Source organism: Phacochoerus africanus, chromosome 7 (assembly GCF_016906955.1).
Source record: "Phacochoerus africanus isolate WHEZ1 chromosome 7, ROS_Pafr_v1, whole genome shotgun sequence".
Classification (NCBI taxonomy): domain Eukaryota; kingdom Metazoa; phylum Chordata; class Mammalia; order Artiodactyla; family Suidae; genus Phacochoerus; species Phacochoerus africanus.
Window position 1 is genome coordinate 53,804,523 of NC_062550.1, and position 27,743 is coordinate 53,832,265.

At 36.6% G+C, this 27,743-nt stretch overlaps 1 protein-coding gene across 17 annotated transcripts in view; it reads left to right on the forward strand.

The window, feature by feature from the left end:
• The window catches only part of SOX5 (SRY-box transcription factor 5), a 999,607-nt gene that overhangs the window by 886,943 nt on the left and 84,921 nt on the right, over positions 1-27,743 (forward strand). For all 17 annotated transcript variants that reach the window (XM_047787389.1, XM_047787393.1, XM_047787388.1 and 14 more), the window contains one exon: positions 5,258-5,343. In XM_047787389.1, coding sequence (XP_047643345.1) covers positions 5,258-5,343 — 86 coding nt within the window. The remainder of the gene's footprint in view (positions 1-5,257; positions 5,344-27,743) is intronic.

Consider the following 27,743-nt stretch of genomic DNA (forward strand, 5'->3'; position numbering starts at 1 on the left):
TAAGCTTTTATTTATTTATTTAGTCTTTTGTCTTTTGGCTGCACCCATGGCATATGGAGGTTCCCAGGCTAGGGGTCAAATTGGAGCTGCAGCTGCTAGCCTATGCCACAGCCACAGCCAGATCCTTAATCCACTAAGTAAGGCCAGGGGTGGAACCCACATCCTCATGGATATTACTCGGTTCACTAACCACTGAGCCACAACAGGAACTCCTTTAATTAAGCTTTTTAAAATTTTGTTTCATATCCATCACTTTTTGTATCTAAACATCCTCCTCAAGTCTGAATTCCCTTTACTTTCTTCTATCACCGATGAGTTAAACCAGTTTTCTCTCCATTCCTTCAACATATCTCACTCATCTATGATGCATTTCACCCTCCCTAAAACATTCCCCCCCACAAACACACACACATGCAAATTTCCAAGGCCAAGCTCACTCTTATTTTCACTCTTATTCTTTAAATATTGAAGCCTGGAATTCATTCTTCCTTAACTTCTAGAGTATTCACTGATGGTCAATACTACTTAAATAAGTTCTTTAATTAGAAAAGATAGATACATGGTAAATAGAGACCAAGTTTTGTGGGGGTTTTTTTGTTGTTGTTTTGTTTTGTTTTTTGTATTTGTCTCCCATAGCACCCACTGGAGTTCCAGCCACATGGTAGATGATTTAAGGGTTTATTAATTGATTTTCAACAGGAAAAGTAAATTATATAAAATGAATTATCACTGTGAAGAGCACCACAGCCTCTAAACTTCTAATTTTAACATTAGATCCATTAAGTAAGGAATATAAATGAATTATATAATCTTAAGTATTTAAATTGTCAAGTCTAATAGTCATACTGTAATATTCACTACTTCAGCTAGTTTGTATAAATACAAATTCAGCTTTTAAACACCTAAACTTCCCTTTACAAAATTAAGTATAGGAGTTCCCTTTGTAGATCAGTGGTAACAAACCTGGCTAGTATCCATGAGGATGCAGGTTTGATCCCTGGCCTCGCTCAGTGGGTTAAAGGATTCAGCATTGCCATGAGCTGTGGTGTAGATCGCAGATGCTCTTCGGATCTAGAGTTGCTGTGGCTGTGGTGTAGGCCAGCAGTTGCAGCTTCTATTCGACCCCTAGCCCAGGAACTTCCATATGCCGCAGGTTCGGCCCCCAAAGGACAAAAAAAAAAAGAGAAAGAAATAGATATGGTGTTTTTTGAATTAAATATTAAAAATTCCTCATGATAAGTAAAGCTTTGTGAGGCAACATCAATTGTCCCCTCTCCTGTATCACCGTTTTTTTTTCCTATTTACTAGATCTTTCTCATTAGCATATAAGCATCCTATAATTTTTATAAGTGTATACTAAAGTTTTCTTTATCACACATCCTCTAATAGATTCTGCAAAACACCTCACTGAAATTGTCTGTTTCAGCACCTCTCAAATGCATGCAAATAATCAGGGAATCTTGTTAAAATTTAAATTCTAATTCAGATGGTATATGCTTGCTGCTTGACAAATTATCCTGAAGCTTAGTGGCTTAAAATAACAAACATTTATTTGGACACAGCCATGCTCAGGCTCAGAATTTTTCACATCCCTGCAGTCAAGGTGTTGGCCTGGACCGTAGTCATCTCTAGGCTTGACTTGGGAAGGAATCGCTTCCAAGCTCCCCCCTTTGGTTGTTGGCAGGCCTCCTGCCCTTGCTTGCAGTTGGCCCAAAGACATCAGTCCTTTGCAACGTGAGTCTCTCCATAGGGCAGCTCACAACATAGCTGCTTGCTGGGGAAGGGGTGGGGGGGCAAGCAAGACAGAGCCAGAATCTTTTTGTAACCAAGTCTCAAAAGTGGTATCACATCACTTTTGCCTTATTCTGTTCATTAGAAGGCAGTTACTAGATCCAGTCCACAAGGGGAGGGAATTGCACAAGGCTCTAAATCCCAGGAAGTGAGAGTCATTGGGGTTCCACCTTAGAACCTCCTGCCATGTTAGATTTCGTGTGAAGTCTGAAATTCTGCATGTCTGACAAATCTCCAGGTGATGCCAGTGCTGCTCATGAGAACTTTGAAAAGCAAAATTCTATTCTTGCTGCCTCCAATTCCTTTCCCTTTTCTTTTCCATTTTTTAAAGTTTTATTAAAGTAGATTTACAAAGTTATGATATTTTCTGCTATGCAACAAAGTGATTCAGTTATACATGTACACACATCCCTTCCTTTTCTGATTCTTTTCCCGTATAGATGATCACAGGATATTGGATAGAGTTCTCTGTGCTGTCCGGCAGGTACCCGTTGGCCAGTCATTGCATATACCGCAGTGTACACATGCCAATTCCAAACCTCAAGTCCTTCCCACTACCAGCCCCCCCACCTGTCCCCTTTGATAATCTTAAATTTGTTTTCAAAGTCTGTCTTTCCATAATTCCATATTGACCACATTCACTCCAATTAGGTTTTTATCACGCCCCGCTCTACTGAAATGGCCCTTGTTGAAGTGACCAATAACTTCTGCATCACTAAATCCAGCATTTGAAAAAATAAACTTTTCTTTCCTTCTGAGAATCTTTCTCTACCTGGCTTATAGAATACTAAATTCACATTTCTGCTCAGTTTTCCCACTAGCTACCTATCTCCTTAACTATAAATGTTAGTGTATCCTGTAAACCTGTGGACCTCTTTTTTATCTCAATTAAACAGCCTAAACAGTCTTATAAAAGCTTTTAGCTTAAATTCCAGATCTATCTCGGCCACTCTCAAATTTATGTCTCCTCTGTGGATTTCTCCCCTAAAATCCTAACATGTTTACCTAGGTGCCTCAATGAACACCTCTACTTGGATACTGATAATAATTTCAAATTTAATCTGTCCAAAACAGAACCCTTTATTCCTTCCCCTTCACCCCACCTCCACCCCGACTAGGCCCAACCTGGCGATCTTGCTTCTCATCCATATTTGTAAATTCAACAAATAATTCCACTCTTCAATCAGCTACTCCAGTGAAAAAACCTGGGAGTCATCCTTGAGTCTTCTCTAACTCTCATATGTAAACAATCATTAGTCTTGTCAGTTTTGCCCTTTAAATATCACTTGACTTTCTCCTCATCCTTCATTCCAACATCACCACCTGAATCTGGACTGTCATTTATGTATTATACCGAATTCTATATCTTTTTACTATGGGTTACAACTTCCAACCTCTAGACCAAGTGGTTTTACTCAACCCATCTCTTTTCCATGGCCCATGGTTTGTTTCCATCATTCTCTCGGGTCAAGTTTAGATTCTTTCTATTGTTTATAAAGCCATGCATCATCTAGCCCCTGATTCCCTCTCCAGCCCCATTTATTTCTCTTTCCTACTTGCACTCTATAACTGAACAGTACAGGGCCTGAGCTATGATGTAACATTCAGTCCTAATGAAAATTGTTTGCCTTCCTGGAACACTCTTCCTTCCTTTCTTTTCCTGGCTAGCTTTCACTTTATTTATTTATTTATTTAGCCTTTTTAGGGCTGCACCCGTGACATATGGGGGTTCCCAGGCTAGGGGTCAAATCGGAGCTGTTGCTGCTGGCCTACACCAGAGCCACAGCAATGCCAGATCCGAGCCACGTCTGCGACCTACACCACAGCTCACAGCAACGCCAGATCCTTACCCCACTGAGCGAGGCCAGGGATCAAACCCAAAACGTCATGGTTCCTAGTCGGATTCATTTCCGCAGCGCCATGACAGGAACTCCTAGCTTTCACTTTAAGTTTCACCTTAAACGTAACTCATCCTAGAGGCTCTCCTTGACGTTTTAGACTAGGTTTGGGGCACCCACAGTGTAGTCCATAGCATTGTATCCTTCCCTATGTTAACAGTCACTGTATTTTACACTAGTCATTGAATTATCTTTGCCTTTTTCTCCCAGTAAGCTATAAAGTCAGATTAGCAGAAGTATTTTCAGGTGTTTTGAAGCTGGTGAAGGATTTGGCATTGTCACTGCAGCAGCCTGGGTTGCTGCCGTGGCATGGATTCGATCTCTGGCCCAGGAACTTCCATGAGCCACAGGCGTGGCTAAAAATTATATGATCCTGTGAAAATACTGCTTAAGACTCTTCCCAAAATCCCAAAGCTTAAGCTTCATTAAATTCCCATGAAAAACTCCTCTGGACAACGGAATTCTTTTAAAGATGTAGTTCTCATTGACAGTTGCAGTGCTTACTATATAGCAGGTACTTGAGAAATATTTTTGAATGAGTAGATTCGCTGACTTATTTTCAGTTATATTTTCCACACACTTGACAGTCAACAAGTTTTTACAAATTAGAGTTCTAAAAGTGCTATATATGTTAGAAAATGTTCCTGTAGTTATTATGTTCCATTATTTGCTATGGTTAGATTTCAAATGACTAGTAATGTACTAATAATGTATTAGCATATCACTAGGCTCTGCAGAAAGTCTGTTGCACCCCTACTAAGTGGAAAAAATTCTTTACTTGCCTCAAAAACATACATCATAATCTTCTCTATGTGTATATATGTATATATTTTGTGCATATGTCTCTAACTTTATAGATCATAAGTATTAAAACTTTAATTTTGAATTACTAAAATTTTATTTTTTAGATATTCTCACAAACAGAACTCCCTTGGGGAAAAGCCATCTATTTTCTGATTTCTTTATATTTTTATAAACACCCGTTCCTGGAGTAATAAAGATATCAATATTTAATATTACTGTGAAAATGCATTGTGTTTTCTTTATGATGAATTTGTCCATAAGACATTATTTAAGAGATCACTTGAATCAAGACAATAACACAGCAGTCAAAAGATAAGCTACTTGGCTGAAATCTTGAGAATTTAGTTTGTCAAAATGGATATAATGAACTAATAACATTTTAAATTTGTGGAGGAGGTGGTGTGCTAATATGAAGATTATCAGGTGTGTGTGTGTGTGTGTGTGTGTGTGTGTGCGCGCGTGTGTGTATGTGTGTTATGGAGTGCAGCCCTCTGATCAATGCCTGCTTTTTCCTCCCATTTTCCTAAATACATCATGAAAAAAGGATGAGGTTTCCGCCTTAATTGCTTGTGCCTTTTATTCACATTCCTCTCTCAGCCAGAATTGTGAAAAGAGTGTTAGTAAAAAGCTGCACAATAGAGCTTTTCATTAGGCCTCAGCAAGGCACACAAAAGAAGGCTTTTGGAAAGAGTGAATGCATGAGTTTAATTTGCAGGTGGAGAGTAGATAAAAGGTGCTGACGCCTCTATTATTCTCTTACGTAGGTGACCCTTACCCTGTTCAGCTGATCCCAACTACCATGGCAGCTGCTGCCGCAGCAACACCAGGCTTAGGCCCACTCCAACTGCAGGTAAGTCAGGAAACAATACACAAGAGACAAAGGTTAAGTAAATATCGAAAACAGCCATTATCGTGTTAAAGCAAAATAAAACTGACTAGTGATATTTGTCTTTCACTTTTTTGTTTTTGAATTTATGTGTACCTATTCTCAACCAAAGTTGATTCTTTTGGGGGCTTCTGTTAATTTTTAGCCCTGTTTTCTGAACTAAAGATAGTGTATTGGAATTTTTTTATCGCCTGGTATGATTTAACAAAACGAGCTGTAGTGTTGCTTTGATTGCTCCATGCCTTAATTTCATCACAGAATGGTCCTCATCAAGAAAAAAAAGAACAAAAATCTCCAAAAGATATTCAGATACTCATGGAGCAAGAGAGCTTAACAAAAATTACGTTTAAAATTGTTCAAGATGCACCCCCTATTTTTGAAGCACTCTGCAGATCTCTTCGTTCTCTTGCTAATGCCAGCTCAGTTGGATAAGCAGGGATAAGTAGACCAAATAAGCAGGTGCCTAAATAAGCACAACTTTGTAAGACATCCTAATTAAGACCTTGTTTAGCCCCACAGAAGACATATTCCCATGTATCCGTGAATGTCAGTGATAACTTTACCAGATGTCCCAGTGATTGTAGAAATTTTGTCTCTGGAGGTGGAAAGAATATTGATAAAGTTAAAGATATCTTTCAGTAACTATTTAGATCTTTTTTAAATTTTTTTGAAGTTCCTGAGCCAGAGGTTAAGACACAGCCACTGTAGAAGCAACCTGGAGTAGTTATGTTGTGAGCCACATGGGAAGTCCAACTATTTAGATCTTTGAATCAGCATCCTACTTCCCTAGTTTCTGTGGTTGTGGACTTCATAGTTATACAAATAAGGGGAATAACATATCATCTAATAGCAGGATTAATCTCCCCTTGTGAGAAGTTTTGTATTTTCCTTTTCCTGAAAGACACAGTATGCTGGTAAAGCCAAGGATAAAGCATTTGTGCTTAATAAAATTAAGGTGTGTTCATGAAAGTGCCTTGTCAGGATAGATAACCTCAGTGTATAAATAAGGACAATATAGTTTAAATTGGAGCATCAAGAGACAGATACATCTGGTCGGCCCAGAGAATTGTCAGAAGACCTGGCGAGTTTCACAGTTGAGTCTCACAGGAGGAACACAGGAGGAGCTGAGGCATACTGTGTTCTCCAGAGGTTAATAACAGTCATTCCTATTCTACCTTTTCTCCAAAAAGCTACAGTGTGAGTGTCTATTTCTTTGAGCTGGAAATAACCTCGGGAAGTGTTGGAACCATGGGGACAATAAAAGTAACAACATTTGTTATCGTTTGAAATCTCGGAAATAACTATAGTACAGAGAAGTGGTTGTAATAGGTAAAACTTAAAAGAGTAGTGGAATTAAAGGAAGAAGGGAGAATATCCAGCAATAGAATCTGAATGTAGAAAAATAAGAGTTTTAGAGATCTAGGCTGTCAGTTTTCAAAACAAACGGGACGTTCTCATTTCCTTTCACCACTGGATTAGTGAGAGGGAGCAAGGGCCAGTTGGAGGTATCCCCTAGGTTTCATTGTAGGATTCTAGTAGAAAGTAACTTTGTTAGGCAGCATTCCGAACTTCTTTTCCTATGAAGATGGCATTGGAGTATTTGACCCAAATTATGTTTTATTTCTGCCCTTATCATACGACATCAAAGTCCCTTAAAATTTAAAGATAAAAAAAAGTTTATCAGAAAAAAAAGATGCCAAACATATTTGCTTTTGCCTCAACTATAATTTCTTTTATAAGTGGGATAAAGACCTTTTTCTGTAAGTGGCATCATACCCATTAAAATATATGAGTTTTAGTGAGGATCTCAGTAAATCAACACCGTGATACCACCAGAAAATTTATAATCTTAAAACTCTCTCACAATAAACCATTAGCTGCTATTAAAACACATACACATAATGCACACACACACACTTTTTGCTCATGATTGAAAAATAGTATTCAAATTTAAACACATATTCCAAACGCATGTCCTGGCAGAGGATCTGGCTTTTCTCTGAAGTGGATTTACTCTCACCTCTACTAGGATGCCTACACCAACCTACTCTTCTACTCATGTTCCTAACACTATAGTTTCAGATCCCTGACCCCAACTTGAGCTTCCCCCAGAGCTCCAAAGGATACCTGTAATACTCTTCCTCTTCTTGCAGTGAAATAGCATCCAAAGTCTTTTCTTTTCCCCAGACCTTCCCAGAAGGGTCAAAGAAATGCCAACTACAACGCGTGGTCAGAGGTCTTTTTTTAACTCTTACCCAAGAGTCACCCCAAAACGTTGCAAACCTATTTCTGAGGTTTCATCTTAGTGGAGTCTAATGTTTGGGCCAGTTTCAGTTTTCTCCAAACTCTGCTTTTAATCATACTGATAAATCTTCATCTTCCATCCCTTAATCATGCCTGGAGTGGACTTTATCACTTTTGAGTCCCTTTCAGTTACTAAGTTTCTCTGTCAGTTTCTGAGATTTAGTCCTAGGTTCTTTTGCTAGGATCTCTGGTAAAGTTTTTATGCAAAGAGTATCTCATTCAATTCTTATTATAACAGTTTGTGTTGTGTATTATTAACTCCACTTGACAAAGAAAACTGAGTCATATAGAGTCCAAAATCCATGATTTTAAAACAATTATACTTGCTTTTCTAAGAGTAGGAGGTTTTATTTTAAACTTTGGAGACATTGCCCTCCTTAGGACATTTGCTGACTCAGTAACCTGCTAATAAAATTCTAACACTAATGCTGATTAATTGGCATTACTAAGATCTCTGTGTGCACTGCCACACTGAAGGAAGTTGCAGGATTCATGACAGCTAGCTATTTTAAACTCTGCATTTTCTATTTCCTATCTCTTTACACAGACATATGTTAATTCAAGCTTCTCTTTTTGAACATCTAGATCTAAAATGGGACACTATTAGTCTATTTCTACTCATGGTTGAGTTTGTTTACCTACTATTGTGTTTTCTTTTGAAGTAATCTTTTGTATGTAATTGTTCACACATGAATAATATTATGTTAAATGAAACCAATAACCAGGGCCTTGATAAAGGAAGAATAATGAGGAGTACAGTTGTTTTAAAAGGCAAACAAAATGACATTTTAAATGAAACCACTATTACTTAATTTTCAGTTCATGTTCCCACATAAAATAATGAAATACTTACCATGTAATAAAAAATACCTCACATTTCAAAAGGTACCTTACTGTAAACTTTTTGGAGCAGTTAAAATAGTCTAAGCATTATCAAATATTTATTTTTTATTTTTGGTAGAGAACAAAGGAGAATGGCTTAATCCGGATTGTATATATAAAGCATACAAATAACCATGTTGTGCCAGGCACTATTTTATTTATTTCCTTTATAACAAAGTATGTCCCTGTCTCCTCTGAACTTTTTCCTGAGCTTCCAAGTCATTCTTGAGCTTCAGATCCTCAGAGCCAACTGTTGACTGCTACCAGGACACAGAGGTGTTAACAGACACAATAAACCAACTACACAATGGCCCTCACCAATTCTCTTCCTTGCCCAAGACCTGCCCCTTCTCTGGTTTTAGCAAATGGATCTATTCCATCTATTGCTTAACCCTGGAAAATATGAGCGTTGTCTTTAGCTTCTCTTCTTCCTCTCTATATATTCATTCATTATCCGTTCATTCCACCTACATCAGGAATCCATCCAAAAAAAAAAAACCTGTCCATTTCTTTCCATATTTACTGTCACTCTGTGGGTCAGACCACCCTCATTACTTGCATAATTTATGCCAGTAACCCCTGAATGGCTTTCTCTTGCCCCTTCAATGTACTCTTATATTTGTCAGAATGATCCTTGGAGTTTTAGAAAATCTGATCATGTCCTTCCTCTCCATGAGTACCTTAAATTACACCTCAGTGTTTTCAAATTCGCTCTCCCCTCTGAGTCTTTAGCTGTGGTATTTTCTCTTTCAGGAACCCTATTACCCACCATTTTTACCAAGCCAACTCCTGCTTACCCCTTGAGGTTGCAAGTGAAAATCTGACTTTTTCAGGGAAGTCTTCATTGTCCCCAAGTTTGGATTAACATAGCTCATATGCATTCCAAGAACATACTCTATTTCCCTCTCATAGCACTTGTGGAGTATGTTTTAAATCCTACTCCCTGGCTTCTACCAGATGGCAAAATCTATGAAGTTAGTGACTCAGTGGTCATTTGCACTTAACCAAGTGCTTCATATATTTAATGGATTCAATAAATATCTATTCAATGAATCTTAATGTTACACTTAAAATAAATTATGTATCTATTTTCATTTAAGTAGCTATTCTTCTTTATAACATTGGAATTAAGCTGAATATTAAATGATTAATTTCCTATATAAATTAATTTTCATCTTTATGAAAGCACTACATGCCTAGTACCGTGTTTGGCACTACAGTGTTTAAAAAATATGTTTATAATAGTTCTGCTCCACACTGCCTTGTTCAGTGTGCTCCAATGACACTCAACTCTTTGCTGTCCCCTGACTTGCCAACACATGTTCCCATCTTAGAGTTTTGCATTACCTGTCCCTCTACCTGAAAGGCTCTTCTCCCTGCCCGGAAGAATTAATTAATTACTTGTGACTAATTCTCTTACCTCATTCAAGAGTTTGCTCTAAAGTCATCTCTCTGAGGCTCACTCTGACTAAGCCCTTGAAATCATAAAATAACCCTCCCAGAGATACCACACTTCCTGCTTCCCTAACTCTGCTTTTTTTTTCTATAGCACTAGTCACCTTCAAACATACTATATAATGTACATAATGTGTTTCTATTTATTGTCTGCGTGTTTCAAATAGTCTCTAAGCTCCATCAGACCAGGGACTATCATTTTGTTGTTACTGTTCAATAATGTATCTCAAGTGCTGAGGAGAATGCCTAGCAAGTAGCTGGTGCTCAGTACATATTTGTAAAATGAAGAAACTGTCATGAGCTAATGGTCATAATCATTTTAATAAAGCAACAAAGCAGTGCATGATTAATTTCTGGAGTACATGAAATTAATTTAAAGGCTAGGGAACATTATATTGTTTCAACCCCTATTAGAAGATTCTTAGTATGTGGGAAATCTGTAGCTTATCCTCTTCCTTCCTCCTTTTATCTGCTTATAACCATGGGTTGCTGCATAAAGAATGTTTTAGTATTTACTACAGTTTATATAAAGTTGTAATTTGCAAAAGAAAGTTCAAACATTTCAGCATAGTTTATTCCTATGTTGTTTGTTAACATATGGACAGACATACATAATATGAACTGCTGGAGGTTCTTTTGACTCAGTGTGACTCACCTTGCTCATATAATGTTAAAGGAAATTATTTCTTAATAATGGAGGGATGTATTATCAAAATAGTAATTAGCCAATTAGCAGTCTCATTTACTGAGTTTGCTCCCTTCTCTTTTTCCTCCCCCTTCCTCTCTTTCTTTCCCATCCTCTTCAAACTTTTTTTTTTTTCTTCCAAGAGCCAACAACCTTTTTCGGTATTTGTTCTCCTGATATTGTCTCTTTTTAAAGGAGGGAGAGGAGCTTATATAGAAAATGAATCTAGCTTCATTTTAATATTAAGAAGTAAATATAATTATTTAAGCAAAATAACTCACACTTTGAATCTTTTGGACATTTGTGACTAGATAAAATCAGCTAAGCAAATCATCTATTTCTAATTAATGAAGCCAAATGATGGCAACAGTCCATCTAACATTTATTTCTCACATTCATTGTCATTAATTTGCATTTTACTTAATGGGCATCATGAAATTTTTAATAGTAAGAGTTGGACTGTAGTATATACTATTTCTATTTTTTTAACCAGGCTTCTAAGATTGGAAATTAGAGGGAAATATTTATCCACTTATTTCTCACTTTATAAATACTGTATTTGTGTTGGCCAAAAGATGGTTGCCACCTGTTCTACCTATAGGAAGCCAAAAATGTCGACTCCAACCACTGATTAATAGTGATAAGCAAGGGGAAAAAAGATGGAAATTCTTCTTGTATGGTCATATTTTACTCAAATAAGCAAGTAGCATTCATTCAAGAATTTTTATTGAGTTAATTCACCTTTTACTGATTTTATTAGGATTATCTTTTAAAGGCATAATCATGTTTTTGGAATAAAGACTCAAAATTACAGATTGTCATATGTGAAATCACATGGGGCTACAGTTCCAGCAGCCAGTAGCGTTAGTAACATGCATTCTCTGGGACAGAGAAAATGATAGGTGACATATTCACGGTAGAGAATGCATCATACAAAATATCAACCAAAATCAGTCATTTTTCCTAGATAACAAAGATACATGGAAGTCATAGTGGAAATGGCTTCAGTTTCTATCTGATGGAGAATAATCTCAAGGTAGATATGGATGAAAAAATGAAGTTCACCCTTTTATCACCCTCCTGCCAGTCTCTGAAGGAGGTCAATAATTATGACAGGACACAGATAAATGCTTCACATTTCCCAGAACACTGTAAGTGACTGAGCATGGCTTTATGTGTCTGACCAAGAGGGACCCCCAGAAAATCAATAAGGAAGACATAACCATATGGAGAGGTCTAGATGTGAGACTTTTTACCTTCTGATTGAAGGAATTACTTACAAGGATGAATCCTTGTACAGGATTCATCTTTACCTATCTAGACACTCTACTGTTCAGTTTAACTTTTAGGTCACAGTCATTTCCATACAGGGTGAAAAATGATCAACTGCTCTTCATTTCAGTCGCAGCCCTGGTGTGTTGTTTGCTGTCGGACTTCTGTCTGCATGAGTGAGTTTTCTTGCAGGTTAAAAGAATGAATTCCCTCTTCCTCTCCCTTCGACCCTGAGCCTGCAGGGCAGACAGACAGAAGCACACATATGATTAATACAGCACAGCTGCAAGTGTGAGTCATTTGCATATGTATTAATAGAGGCAAAAAAAAAACCAACCCCAACAACAATTAAATTATATACAGAGGCATTCTGCATACTAAAGAACATATGCAAATAGGCCTAAAAAAGTGCAGCCAACATTTTGTCTGACTTTTCCAAGCCCATATGGGCTAGAGTCAGAACCCAGCAGTGTTCAAGAATCTCCTTTAAGGAAAAACCTGGTAGGAACTGCTTCCATAGTTATTACCACCCCTAGGGTTCCAGAGAGCTGGTTGACATTTGGACAATGGAGACAGTACAGGCAGTGTCTTATTCACGCTATTTCTGTATTTCCCTGTTTCCAGCAGCTTCATGGTGTCTCATTACATGCCAACAGAAACATCAGTACACGTGTGCTTTTGCACAGCACCCCATTTTTATTGTAGTGACCAAGCAAATGGAAAACTTTAAAATTGTGTTTGAAGTTCTACCATTGCCTACACTAAAGTACTATAAACTATTTATCAGTGCCAGGTTTCCTGGTCACAAGTCCATGCCCATTCATCGGTGGTATTTCTGTGTTCTCTTAAAACATGGTGAAGTTACTCCAAAATGTTTCTAGGCTCATTACCTACATAAAAGGATTGCTAGGATGAAGGCCAACAGTAGATGCAAGGCTAGGAACAATATCAATTTATTGTAACTTTAAAAGTATTCAAGTTTTTCATTTTATCAAGAAAAACAGAACATCTCAATTCTCTAATCTTGGCTTTATATAAGAAGGGAGGGAGGCTAATATTCTTCAGATTCACAGATTGTATTTATCTTAGAAATGTGTCCTTCAACCTAATTGTCAATTTAGTTTATATTACCAGTATCCTTTAATTTATTCAAGGAATATTTTATGAAGACAAATTCAACCTTAGGAGTAAAATTCTACATAAGTAAATGTTTTCACCTTAATTGAATCAATAAGAATCTTGAGCCTAAAGAACCCAAATAAAGACAGATGCTCCTTAAGAGGTTTGGGTACCAGAAAACTCTTGACTGTTATCCATTATTTAATGGCTAAATCCCAAAGCAAGTAGCTGGAATATGTAAATTATATTACATGTAACTGGTAAACATAGGGCAGAAGTCTTTGTAGTGAATTAATTATGTACAAAAAAACATAGTTCTCAGCAGGGGATAATTAGAGGGAAAATAGACTAAAACAAAAAAATCTTATAGTAAGGCATTATCTGTAGACTAATATTTTAAGAGCTCACTGTTACTTAGCAAGGGGCAGTACACATAATGGTTAAAGGTGTGGCACCTGCAGCCATCTGTGCCTTAAATCATGGTTCAAATATTTACTAGCTCTGTGATTTTGGGCAGGTTACCTAACCTCTCTCTACCTTAGTTTTCTAGTCTCTAAAATGTAAATATAAATGATATCTTATGGGATTAAATGAGATACTATACATAACATGTTTAGAGTAATATAAGTATTAATTTCAATTTATAAGATACTATGTCCAAGGTAGTAATACATGCTTGGTATTATTAGTTTATTAATAAATGTTATTAGCTAGGGAGTTCCCATTGTGGCTCACTGAGTTAAGAACCTGACATAGTGTTAATGAGGATGCAGTTTCAATCCCTGGCCTGGCTCACTGGGTTAAGGATCCACCATTGCCACAAGCTGTAGCATAGGTCACCAATGTGGCTCAGATCCAGCATTGCTGTGGCTGTGGTTTACATTGGCAGCTGTATCTCTGATTCGATCCCTACTTTGAAACTTCCACCGAACCTGCTGTATGGGTGTGGTTGTAAAAAGAAAAAAAAGTTATTAACACTAATTTTTTATTGCTTGAAGGAAATCTTGCAAATTAGAACTTGTCAGACTTTTCATATGTGGATTTGCTTTGCAAGGCAGCATCTAAAGCAACTTAGTAAAATTGAGGCATGTTGTCTTATTTATGAGAAAATAATTCCCCTCGCCCCCTGTGGTATAATTTTAAGACCCATCACAAAAATTTATAGGAGGCAGTGAGTTTACTTATCAAAAAAAGTGGTGTATTTTTATAGCGAAATATTACTCAGCCATAAAAAGAGTGAAATAATCCCATTTGCGCAACATAGATGGACCTAGAGATTAAGATGCTAAGTGAAGTAAGCCAGACAAAGACAGATAAATCATATGATAATGCTTATATATGGAATCTAAAAAACATGGTATAAATGAACTTATATATGAAACAGAAATAGACCCACAGTCATAGAAAACAAACTTATGGTTACCAATGGGGAAAGTGAGGAGGAACAAAATTAGGAGTTTGGGATCAACATATACACATTACTATATATAAAATAGAGAACCAACAAGGACCTACGGTATAGCACAGGGAACTATATTCAGTGTTTTATAATAACCTATAAGGGGAAAGAATCTGAAAAAAAATATATATGTATGCATAATTGAATCACTTTGTCACACATCTGAAACTAACACATGATAAATGAACTAAATTTTTTTTAAAAAAGTCCAACAGTATCAGGGAAAAAAAATCTGAGTAGTTACTTGGAGATTAGTGTTCTATATTTTGCTATTCCTTACTCTTTATCTCAATATTTATATCTATAAAATAAAAATAATGCCTCTTGTAAAGTTCTGATTCTCTATGGGTGTAATGCAAATGAATTGTCTCTATGAGCTGCCAGCAACTATTCTAAATAAATAGCTTAGTTTATAAAATTTAAAGTAAGTTATTTACATAGATGCTTTTAATGTAATTATACATTTTATATTTTTTAAATTTTTAATTTTTTTTTTTTGCCTATTCTAGGGCCGCTCACATGGCATATGGAGGTTCCCAGGCTAGGGGTTGAATCGGAGCTATAGCCACCAGCCTACGCCAGGGCCACAGCAACATGGGATCTGAGCCTCATCTGCAACCTACACCACAGCTCAGGGCAACGCCAGATCCTTAACCCACTGAGCAAAGCCAGGGATCAAACCCGCAACCTCATAGTTTCTAGTTGGATTCGTTAACTACTGCACCGCCACGATGGGAACTCCTATGCATTTTAAAATAAATAATATAAAAATGATTTTCTGGAATAACCCTTCAAAGCTTATTCTTTTTCTAAATGTATTAGCAGAATATATACTAAGACACCTTATCTGTTATTCTACTTCTTTATTGTCTAGAGCTAAACTATTTCTCAGATAAATCTGAGAAAATTTGTAAACTTTGCATTACTTCATTTAAAGAAATTTTTCCTCTTTTTTGAAACTTGAATGTGGAAGCAAATTATTTTATAAACTGCATAGTATCCTGGACATCTTATTTATTCAGCAAATATTTATTCTTTGTAAGCTCCTGAGCTAAGCATCATAAGGAATGTAAGATGAATTAATTGAGTCCTCAATGAATTATAGCGGAGTTTGAAATTTAAGAAAATGAATAGAGTGTGAAAGTGGGATCGAATTTGAGGAAAGTCATACAACCTCCTGTCCTAACAGGTGTATTTGAAGGAAAAGGAACCTTAGAGACTTTTAAAAGCAGTTGTGGCAAACTATTCACGGGAGTCAGAGTGGTTCCAACCACCCTGTCACAGTACCATTCACTTTCATTTGTTTCATAGATTGAGTTCTACCGGCTGAGATTGTTTGAATAAAAGATTCTGCTGCTAAAACAAAATTTAAAAATCATTCTTCTATTCCAACTCCTGATTTCATTGATGAGACAATTTAGTCTTTAAGTAGTGACCTGGCTAAATCAGGTGTTAATGGAAGTATGCCTGGAATCCTAGCAACTGAACTCTTAGTTTCTTCCCATTTTACCGTGATATACTTAAAAATAAATGCATATATTCATATATTATTTTTAAGCTGTTTTGTGTAAGAGGAGGGGATCAAAATTGCTATTTTTGCACTTAGACTATTAAATTAAGGATGAATAAAACAATGGGTACGATTTGCATATTAGTAACAATGGCAACCTTCTGAATTGCTTTCATTTTGCTGAGTTCACTGATTGTGCTTTGTGAATTAATTCTTTTGTGAAAAGCTATTGAAAGATCAAGGAATTCAGAAAACAAAACAACAGAGAAGCGTGCTGCTTCATATCTATTTGTTCATAAAAGGTTCAAAGTGAGATTGTTTACATCGCAAGTCTTGTTGATATTTTATTTGCTTCTTAGAAGAAAGATCGTATTCAAAGTTGATTATATAATCATGCAGATAAGATTTTTTCAGTCATGAATGAAATGTTCTGAGAGAAAGACCAAGGAGAAAAAAACACATTACAATTTAGAGCGATGTTTGGTTGGCAAGTGTCTTCACAAATAGAGCACTGTTCGAGTCCTTCAGATAAAAAGCTGAAGCCAGCCCAGCGTATTTCAAATGTGCTTTTTCCTGTGGAAGTTTCTCAGTATTGTCCTGCCAAACTGATGGTGTGAAAAGAAAAGGGAGGAGGGAAAGGGACCTTTAATTATTCCATCGTTCTTAATTCTGACCTTTCCCTTAATGCCGTACTCCTTTTTCTTACCCAACTGCTTCTTGGATAAAGGAAGTAGACCGGAAGAAGGAGAGGAACAGACTCAACCTGTGCTCACAAATGATTTGCCACAGTGAGCACTGGGCCAGCATATTAGCACCTGCAGCATGGACATTGCAACAATGTTCTCGCTTGCTTTTGCCACTTCTAGAACCTCTTCAAGGTAGAATGAAAAAAGTAATCATGATAGTTAGAAATAAAATTACTTCCATCTTGGAATGAGGCAGAACTACAGAAAATATTGTCCCTCCATCTCTACTAGATGCTTTAGGATGTTTCCACCTGAAATTTGACTACAAGTTACTCTACATACAACTCCCAGATTTCAGATGTGGGCCCTAAGTATGTTTTCTTCTTTGGTTTTTAAGTAAGTTTAAGTTATTAGAAATAGTACAGTTCAAATATTTGGCTAACATATAGGAGACAAGTCACAGCATTTAACTAAACAAACAAAAAAAACAAAGGCCCTTAAATGTTCTTTATTTTTATTCTGATCTTAATTTGATTCATTTTGCCTCTGACTTCATTCCGAAGCAACGTTAGGTTTGGATGTTTTAGTGTCACCTTGGACACAAGCTAGCCATGAAATACTCAGTTTGCATATGCTCAATTTTTGCACTGTAACCATTTACTAGTTCACTGGTAAATAAGTAATCAGATGACCTGATGACTTATATTTTTTTTTCTTTAAAGCTTGTGACTCAAAAATTTTTAAAACAAATACTATAGAGCAAATCTGACAAATAAATAATACTTAAATGATACATATAGTATGATGGGTTAGGAGCTTGAGCGCTACTGAATGCCCCTTAGTCTCAGTTTCTTCCCCTATGGAATGCGATAATATTGTTCCTACATGGCAAAGCTAGTGTGAGGATTAAGTGAGATACTACATGGAAGATGCTTAGCATAGCATAAGCACTCAGCCACCATTAGCTGCTATTACCCACGTCATTATATCCTGTATTCAGGGATTTTCCACTGTCAGAAACGAGCCTAACAAATTCTTCCATATGTCAAGTTGGCAAGTACTTTTCTAAGATATAGAAATTATGTTCTATAGTACACAGGTGCATGGCAAATGGAGAAATCCACTTAATTTAATTAGGGGTTAAATGCATTCTTTGGGAGCCATGCCCCCATATTTCATGCAAACAAAAAGTTTTTATGAAAATAAAATATTTTTTCAATATAAAAATTTTTTTTCTACATGTAAGACTGCAAAAAAAAAAAAAACCCTGTTTCAATTCTTCGTAAAAATAAAAAGACTCTGTTACTTTCCATTATATAAGAGTTAGTAGAGCATCTTTGCTTTTTTGATATTGGCAATTATTTGTGAGAGGAACAAACATTTCCCTTTGGGAGAAGGGAGAGCTGTGTGTTATTGGAAAGCTACAGTGTTTTGTTATAATGGGGAGAGTTCAAGGATGGATAGTTCGGGCATAACAAAGACAGCCAAAGTAGTTGGTATATTGTGATCCCTTTAACCTCCCAAACTGCTCAACAAATAAGGGATTAACAGATAAAGGGCAACTTATTCCTGAAAGTATTATTGTGAGTCTTGCCTCTTAACCTGACCAGCTCTCAAGTGTCCTTATTTTTAAAGTGCATATAAAAGTACCTATTCTACCCATATATCATGGAAGAAGGGGGGACGGAACAGACAAAGCACTATGAAAGTAGCCACAAGCCCCAGAAATCCCCAAAAGGAGCCTCTGCACCTTAACAAGAGGACTTTTCTGATTCATGATACATTTATTCACATACTACCAAGAAAAATATAAAAGAAGGATGCTGAGGCAACCATGGACCTGAGACATTCAAAAGAAATGCTTTAGACACTTGAAAATAGTCAAGCTGGTGCTGAAGCTCTAAGTAGGCAAGAAAATTTTTATTATTACTCCCATTGCATCTCCATAGAAGGAGAAGGAAGATGAGCAGGTGAGACCAGTGCTGTACTACACGGTAGACAACCGTAACTACATGCTTGAACCCAGGAGAAGAAGGGCTATGGGGAAATAAATAAATAACAGTTTGACATGAAACAGCTTCATAGCAGTAATTAGAATGCTGTATTATTTTGAATTACACAGACAACTGGTTGAAGCCCATAAACTTTTTAATCCTTAGGGATGTTGAAGATGTTAAAATAGGAACCGATGGGGAGTTCCCTGGTGGCTCAGAAGGTTAAGGACCCAGCATTGTCACTGCTGTGATTCAGGTCACTGCTACGGCTTGGGTTTGATCCCTGGCCTGGGAATTTCCACATGCTGTGCGTGCAGCCAAAAAGTAATAGTAATAATAAAATAGGAACCTACTTCTAAAAATCTACTTCTGTTCCTATTGAAAATCTTTCTTTTTTGCTTTCATGCCTTCCTTTTTTCTCCTTTCGTCATGTAAGTTTTCCTCTCTATATTTTCAGCTGTTTCCCTCTACCAGTCCTTCTCCACTTTGTCTTCCCCTTTTCTCTATTTTTCAGTTTTTTCATCCTCTCTCTTCATCAAAATCTGAGACTCTAAATACTTTTTTATTCTCCCACAATTGTGAAAAAGTGGAAGAACTATCTCCTTTAGAACTATTTGCTTATTGGCTAAAACAATTATAATAGTAATCCAGATGTGAGCAGATGAGTCAAAAGTTTTAACAGGGAACACCAAATGACAAGGATGGAGGCTACCAGAAGAAAACATATCTGGGCCTTTTTCTTTCAATCTAAACAAAATTGATAACATTCAGATGATCTTAGAAGATACTAACCTAGCGATATTTTCATCCACAACTCATCTTCTCGGTTTTTTTCTTTTTTTTTTTCTTTCTTTTTAGGGCTGCATCCATGGCATATGGAGGTTCCCAGGTTAGGGGTCAAATTGAAGCTGCAGCTGCTGGCCTACACCACAGCCACAGCTATGTAGGATCTAAGCCACATCTGCAAACTACGCCACAGCTCGTGGTAACACCAGATCCTTAACCCACTGAGCAAGGCCAGGGATCGAACCTGCATCCTCACGGGTACTAGTTGGGTTGGTTATCACTGAGCCGCAACAGGAACTCCTCATCTTCTCTATCAATAAAGCCAAATAATTCCATGAACATATTAGTGGTGGAGGTTTCCATTCAGACCATAACACCAGTAACAGTCCTATTTTCATCTGCTCTCCAGAGACTGGGAAAGAAGTGCAAGTTCTCTTGAAAGAGAAAAACATAGAGGTGGAAGCACAGGTCATTATTTCTATACTAAGAAAGTACTGCACAGCTGGTTTCTTAGCATCAGCTGAAATGGAAAGAATTGCTTTTCACCTTGTTTGTTTAATACTCCATTATCAGTACTTTATACTCCTGTTATCTCGAATAGTGGGTGGTGACTCCTGGCTACCTGCTCTCCTGCATGCTCAGACCATTTATTATCCATTCTTTATAAACATATGGACAGATTAGAGATAAAGAGAGATCAAGCCTAAATTTTATAGTATTTTTAAAAAATCTTTATAATCTGTAATGTTAACAAATTCTCACTTGTCCTGATGTTTTTCTTGAGAAGGAAGGTCAAAATGATTAAGAATTGTAAGAGTTATTGAATAAGATTTCTTTTTTGATATTTGTAATTGTATTTTTATTTTTTAATTTCTAAAAGTAACATGCAGTAAATTTGACTGTTTTGGTTATGCAGTTCTATAACTTTTAACAATCACTACAATCAGGACACAAGACAGTTCTACCACCCCCCAAAATTCCCTTGGTCTCTTCGACCATGTAGGAAAGGAATTCTCTCATCTCCTGTCTGTGAAATCTCAGGCTGACAGGACAGCTGAAGCTGAGAGAAGCCTGCTATCTCACAGTTCAATGGCTGGTCTTTCTTTTTTTTTCTTTTCTAAATTTTTTTTTTAATTAAAGAATAGTTGATTGGAGTTCCCGTCGTGGCGCAGTTGTTAACGAATCTGACTAGGAACCATGAGGTTGCGGGTTCGGTCCCTGCCCTTGTTCAGTGGGTTAAGGACCCAGCGTTGCCGTGAGCTATGGTGTAGGTTGCAGACGCGGCTCGGATCCGGATCCCGCGTTGCTGTGGCTCTGGCGTAGGCCGGTGGCTACAGCTCCGATTAGACCCCTAGTCTGGGAACCTCCATATGCCGCGGGAGCGGCCCAAGAAATAGCAAAAAGACAAAAAGACAAAAAAAAAAAAAAGAATAGTTGATTTACAGTGTTCCGTCAATTTCTGCTGTATAGCAAAGTGATCCAGTCATACATATATATGCATTCTTTTTCTCACATTATCCTCCATCATGTTCTATCACCAGTGATTGGATATAGTTCCCTGTGCTATACAGCAGGACCTCATTGCTTATCCACTCTAAATGTAATAGTTTGCATCTACTAACCCCAGACTCCCTCCCTCTCCCCAGTGGCTGTTCTTTCAATTCCTCCCTTTTAACATGGCCTTCTGCTTTGTCCAATATTTTCTTGTTCATACTTAAGAGAGTAAACATTTTGTTTTTTCTTTATTATTAGTTTGCCATCTTATTTTGTGGGAGCAATGATTTACTTTCTGCTTTTAATTTTACTTTCGAATTTTTTATTGTGATGCAAAACTTTGCTGATTTTTATTACTCTTTCATATATTTATGTTTTATTATAGTAAAATGTACATGCCTTAAAATTTGCTGTTTAAGTGTACAGTGGCATTAAGTACAATCATGTTGTGCAACCATCACCACTACCCATCTCTGTAATTTTTCCATCATCTCAATCTGAAAGTATGTATCTGTTAAGCAATAACTTCTGATTTTTTGCTACCCCAGCCCCTGATAACCACAATTCTACTTTTTGTCTCTATGAATTATCTATTCAGGATACCTCATATAAGTGGAATCACATAATATTTTGCCTTTTCTGTCTGGATTATTCATTTAGTACAGTGTCTTCGAGGTTCATCCATGTGTAACATATGCCACAATTTCCTTTTTAAAGTTTAATAATACTCTGTTGTTTCTTATGTACCACCTTTTGTTTATCATTTCATCTGTGGGTAGATATTTGGCCTGTTTTTACCTTTTGGATATTGTGAGTAATGGTGCTACGAACATGGGTGTACAAATATCTGCTCTAGTTCCTGGTTTCAAGTATTTGGGGTGTATACCCAGAAGTAGGATTGCTGGATCATATGGTTGTTCTGTGTTTAATTTTTTGAGGAACGGACAGAATGTTTTCCAGAGACTTCATCGTTTTACATTTCTACTAGCAGTGCAGAAGAGTTCCACCTTCTCCATGTCCTCACCAACATTTGTTATTTTCTGTGTTTTTAGTGTATTTGTTTATTTGTTTTGATAATAGCCATCCTAATGGGTATGAGGTGGTATTGCATCGTGATTTTGGTTTGCACTTTCCTAATGAGTTGTAATGTTGAGCATCTTTTCATGTGCTTTATGAGCCATTTCTGTATTATCTTTGGAGAAAGGGAGTAAGATCCTTTTAATAGTACTCCTAGTAATTGATTCCTGGATAATGTTTTCTTTTTCATTTTTCTCACTTTAGGTGGGCCTTTAATTATTATTTATTAAATGAAAGAGGGCTAAATAAATGAATGAGTAAAAGGATAAGTACTGTCTTCCATTACCATTCAGAGCATTTCTGTCTCAGTAACTGCTAGATTTGCTGCCTAGGACAGGTTCCTTAACTTTGCTAGGATATAATTTTATAATCTATAAATGAGGATATTAATACCTGCCCCATTTTACTGTTACGCACATTAAATACAATGCATAATACTTTTGAAACCATGCTCATATCAACAAGAAATTAAAATTTTCTAATAAAAATGTTAATTAATATTGATAATTATTTGATATGTTCAAGTTTTATAATATTTACATGGTGGGTTTTCTTGGTTGTTCACATGGGAGTACTCTCAATATAAAAAACGTTATAAGTTTCACAAGAACTAACTCAATATCTTTCAGGAGATATTTGCTGACTAAAGGATGATGAATGAATGCATATGTGTGCATGCACACACACACACACACACTCACACACACACACAATTTTTAGTTGCATTTCACCTGTTTGGATTGTGAGTCTCACTGTGTGGCTTTTCTCATTACTAGCAGAGAATCCAAAATATTGTGTTGCCTCAAACTCTATTGGATTGATATTTAAAGAACTGTTAAGTCTCAGGTAAAGTATTGAATTAGAGAGAAAGAGCAAGAGTTGGGTTTTGTTTTGTTTTGATGGCTTAAAATAACAAATTGTAGGTGATTTTATGTGGATTTTGTGTCTGATTTTTATTTTCTTATTAATTCTACTGCTTTAGTAACATCATATTTCTTATTCTCAGTTAATAAAATAATAGCAAGAATACTTACTAACTAAATAGATAAGGCATTTATAAAGGCTTTTATGAATCATTCATTAAAGTTTGTGGAAAGTATGATATATAGAAAATTTTGGATCAATGGTAAATCAGTTCAATGTTGAGATGCTTTAATGGGTAAATCTTCCCAATTATGTGAGAGGAAACAATGCTGAAAAATGTGTGTTTTCTATACTAACGTATTTTGACTTTAAATCAGATTGACTTTATCTTCATTTTTTTAAATCACCCTTTTTATTTTCAAACTGGCTGAGATCTGAGGTTGGTGTTCACATACTGATTTCAACCAAATGTTGAAGTCTAGGATCAGAAGAGGAATAAAAGATGGTCCAAATAAAAAAGAGAAATGTTGGATTTTTTAAAAAAAGCTAATTTGTCACTTCACTCATTGAGTATGAACTGAATAGACTTCTAACCCTTAAAATACTTTTTCCCCCCTCTTTTTATTGCCTGGAATCTTAAGAGCTTTATCATTTGCAGTCATAAAATGAAAATATACACCAAACCCTCAAAGGGCAAGTATGAAATTAAATTATATTTGGGCAGCTGTAACCTTTTAAAACGATCAGATTCCAGTTAATGTATTTCTTCCTGTTCCAAGTGCTGCCATGGTGTTTGATGGTGGGAAGCAGTCCAAAGGGCATTGGGAGATAATAAATTCACTGTAAATTTCACCCCAAGGCATGTCTCGATACACCAAGGCCTCCATTTAGCAAGGCTGACCTAAAACTCTTGTCACATCCAAAGGTCATTTAGGTTGGGGTTGGTGTGTCCCATCTATCTTTCCTTGATGTAAAGAGTGACAGTTGAAACAGGATTGAGCTCATAAACAGTCATCTGAATATGAAAAAGCTAGCTTGGAGTAGGTGGGGAAAGTGAAGAGAGAACTGTCTTTTACAGTAGAACTGGCAGATACTGTGCTTTTTGCAAAGTCAGTGAAGGGTCAACATGATCTTGTAGCTTCTGTTTCAGAGCAGCCATTGATTTGAAGGGGCATTGCTGGATTTGGTTAATGTAGAATCAGGTGCTCTTTCCCTTGCTTTTATTTATATTTGTTTCCCAAAGTATAGGGTGATTTTTAGTAAGTATTGTATAAAGAATGTAATATTTCCAGCCTCCTTTTTTACTTTAAAATAATACTCCTTGCCTAACTCAAATCTTTTCTCTTGTTAATTTGTAAGATGAACCAACACATGTAAACAAATTAAAAAAATTGTTTTAAAGAAATGAAGCTTGATGTGGTACTGGAAAATAGCGATTTCCTTTTCTATTGCCCACTTAATCATATACCTTTTTAATTGTAGTAAAATATGCATAACAATGAAATTTGTTATTTTAACCATTTTTAAGCATACAATTCAGTGACATTGAATTCCTTCATAATGTTATATAACCATCACCAGTAGTTGTTTCCAGAACTTTTTAATCATTCCAAATGGAAACTCTGTAACCATTAATTATAACTCCCCATTTCCCATCCGCCCCCTTCCCCAGCCCATTCTGTGCCCCTGTCTATCTCTGTGAATTTGCCTATTGTAGGTACGTCATATAAATGAATCTCATACAATATTTGTCCTTTTGTGTCTGGCTGACTGCACTTAGCATAATGTTTTCAAGGTTCATCAATGTTATAGCATGTATCCCTCAATCATTACTTTTAAGAATGACTTCAAGAGTTCCTGTCATGGCTCAGCGGAAACAAATCTGACTAGCATCCATAAGGATGTAGGTTTGATCCCTGGACTCACTCAGTGGGTTAAGTAAGGATCCTGCATTGTTGTGAGCTGTGGTGTGGGTCTCAGAGCAGCTCGGATCCCATGGTGCTGTGGCCGTGGTGTAGGCCAGTGGCTACAGCTGTGATTCAACCCCTAGCCTGAGAACCTCCATATGCCATAAGTGTGGCCGGCCCCACCAAAAAAAAAAAGAAAGAAAAAAAAAAGGAATGACTTCAATTCTTTCAAAAACAGTACTTTAAAAAGTTCAGAATCAGGAACATGTACAGTGTCATATGGAGAAATATTAGAAACTACTGAACAGATATAACAGAAGCATAAAATCTTATAATTCTTCTTGGGAAAAACAAATTTTTTTTTATTAAGGCAGAGACCTCTGTTCATTGGTATGTTCCAAGCATCTAGAATAGTTCATGGTGCATAATAGGAGCCCAATAAGTAAATATTGAATCAATCAATAAGTATTGAATCAATCAATTAATTTAAGGCAGAGAAGCAGAAGTTACAAATGATTATTTCTCTGGACTCCTTGGGTGATATATGAGAACTATGTCCTGTGCAATCTAAAAGGAAGCCTTTTGTGATCAGAGGAGCTAATGAAAGTCAAAACGCATTGTAAATGCAGGGTGTATTTTTGTTATTTTAATTAATTTAAGAGTAATGTGTGATTTGGTTAGTGCAAGTAGCTCCTTTAAATATATTTTTCTTATATTTTTAAAATGATGTAGAAGAATCAAGGTTAGTGACTTTGAATCATGACAAAATATAAAGTTTTAAAAGTATGATTAAGTTCTTAGTATAAATTATACAAGAGCAAATATTTAAATAAGGCTGACACTCAGAATGTTGAAAATTATATATCCAGATTTCTTCTCTAAGTGATTTTGAATTGATTTTAAAACTTGTGGGAAAAAAAGTGATGAGGTAAATGTCATTCTACTTAGAAATGGGTTATAGGTGAACCAAACGCTTCCAATCAGATCTTCATATTATATCGAAGACTGACTAGTAAAAATGTGAATCTAGTTATGTCGTTCCTCTTCCTAAACTGTTCTGGCCGCCCACCTACTTTCTCAACATCTCTCCCAGCACCCTGGAGCCTCACTGACCTGTCTCCAATATCCTGTACTTGGTCACATTCTCTCCTACCAGAAGGCTGTTCTGCCAGTGTTTTTTCCTGCTCCATGTACGTAGTTATATCATCTCCTCCTTCTGACCTCTAGGTAGTCATATTTCTAGGGAAGCCATTCCTGATCTGTCTGACCACATTATAGCTACCTCCTAAATGTTCTCCTGGTTTCATGAGTTGAGAAGAAAACCAAACTGAAACATGTTTTACTGGCAAGTGGCCAAGAGAAAACAGAAGGATGCAAAGGCTGGGAAAAATGTCCTTAGGTACTTCCTACCTATCTTCCTTCCTACCCTACATCTGCAGTAATGCAGTCATTATAGAAGAGCCCCATCTCTGTCACAAGTACCATTAGCATTGCTCTCCCCAGGACTTGTTCAACATTTTTCTCCAAAACCTCAGAGCCTATTACTGTATTAAAATGACCAGAAAAGAGGTTTGTAAAGCATAGAGGTTCAGAGATCTAAATAAGCTCTATTAAGACTTGGATGCTAACCTCAGCTCTGCCTCTTTCCTTTGTGACTTTGGACAGATGACTTTTTCTTTCTCTGTGCTTCAGTGTCCACCTCCACACAATAATAATATCTATTTCCTCAGGTTGCTGAGAAGGTTCAGATAGGTATGTCATGGTCCTGGCACACAGTTAGCAGCACATAAACACTAGCTATGTGATTATTTTTGCTGCTGCTGCTGTCATTCTATATCCAGATTTCTCTTGAAATTTAGATTACTTCTTCTTAATGTAGGTATTCAAATAATATGCAATATCCTCTTTAATCTTAAAGGTTTATAATGAAAGAAATGAAGGAAAACAGCAATCCATAGGGAGAATTCTCTTTAATTTCGGCCCATCAAAAGTGTAGACTGTTAGTATTAACAGTAAAATGAAACAACAAAAGAAAAAAGTCTTTAATGATGGTGTGTTTCCTTCAGGGAGAGTAGAGTTGTGCCACCAGAGACTCAAGAGGTTTTTTTTATTATTATTATTCTTGAAGTCCTTAATCCCTGGTCTTGGAAACTATCTCTGACTCGGAGCTTAGGAAAAACCCCTGTTACCACTGGCCAACAGGTAGGGGACTCCCACCCACTGCGGGAGAGGAAAATTCATCACATACAGTGTAAGTTTGGAAAGCATTTGCACACAGGAACACTGCTACACGTACGATAAGTTTCTATGGCGCACAATAGGAAGGAGAGCTTTAAGGGGTACTCAGTTTCAGAAGCTACTAGTTATTTAACCCTGGGGAATTTATTGAACCATGATGAGCTTTCACTTCCCTCCTTGAACACACAGAATTGTTCTGGTGATCCCTGAAAAAGCTTGCAGACTTCTAGCAAAGTAGGTGGTACATCATAGTCACTGAGAAAATCTGAGGTCTTGAATTGCCTCTGCCTGTATGTGCCAAGTAATTCCAAGTATCCAGCAAATATGCATTCTGGAAGTGAGTCTGTTTTTTGTAATATACAAAATAATGTGTATAGTCTCATTTACCATGAACTGATACTGACTTTCCTTTTGTATTATATGAATTAAAGGGCTCACTACTTTTAATGTTTTGATTACTGTTACGCATCCCCCCCCCCGGGGGGGGGGCAATCTATTGGAATAATGTGAACAATGATTTCACAATTATGAACTTAGCCAAAGATAAGTGTATCCTTCAAAAATCTTCCCAACAATACCCAGCTTTTCTATATTTAATGATGAATTATTGGTAACAAAAGATTTTCTTCCCC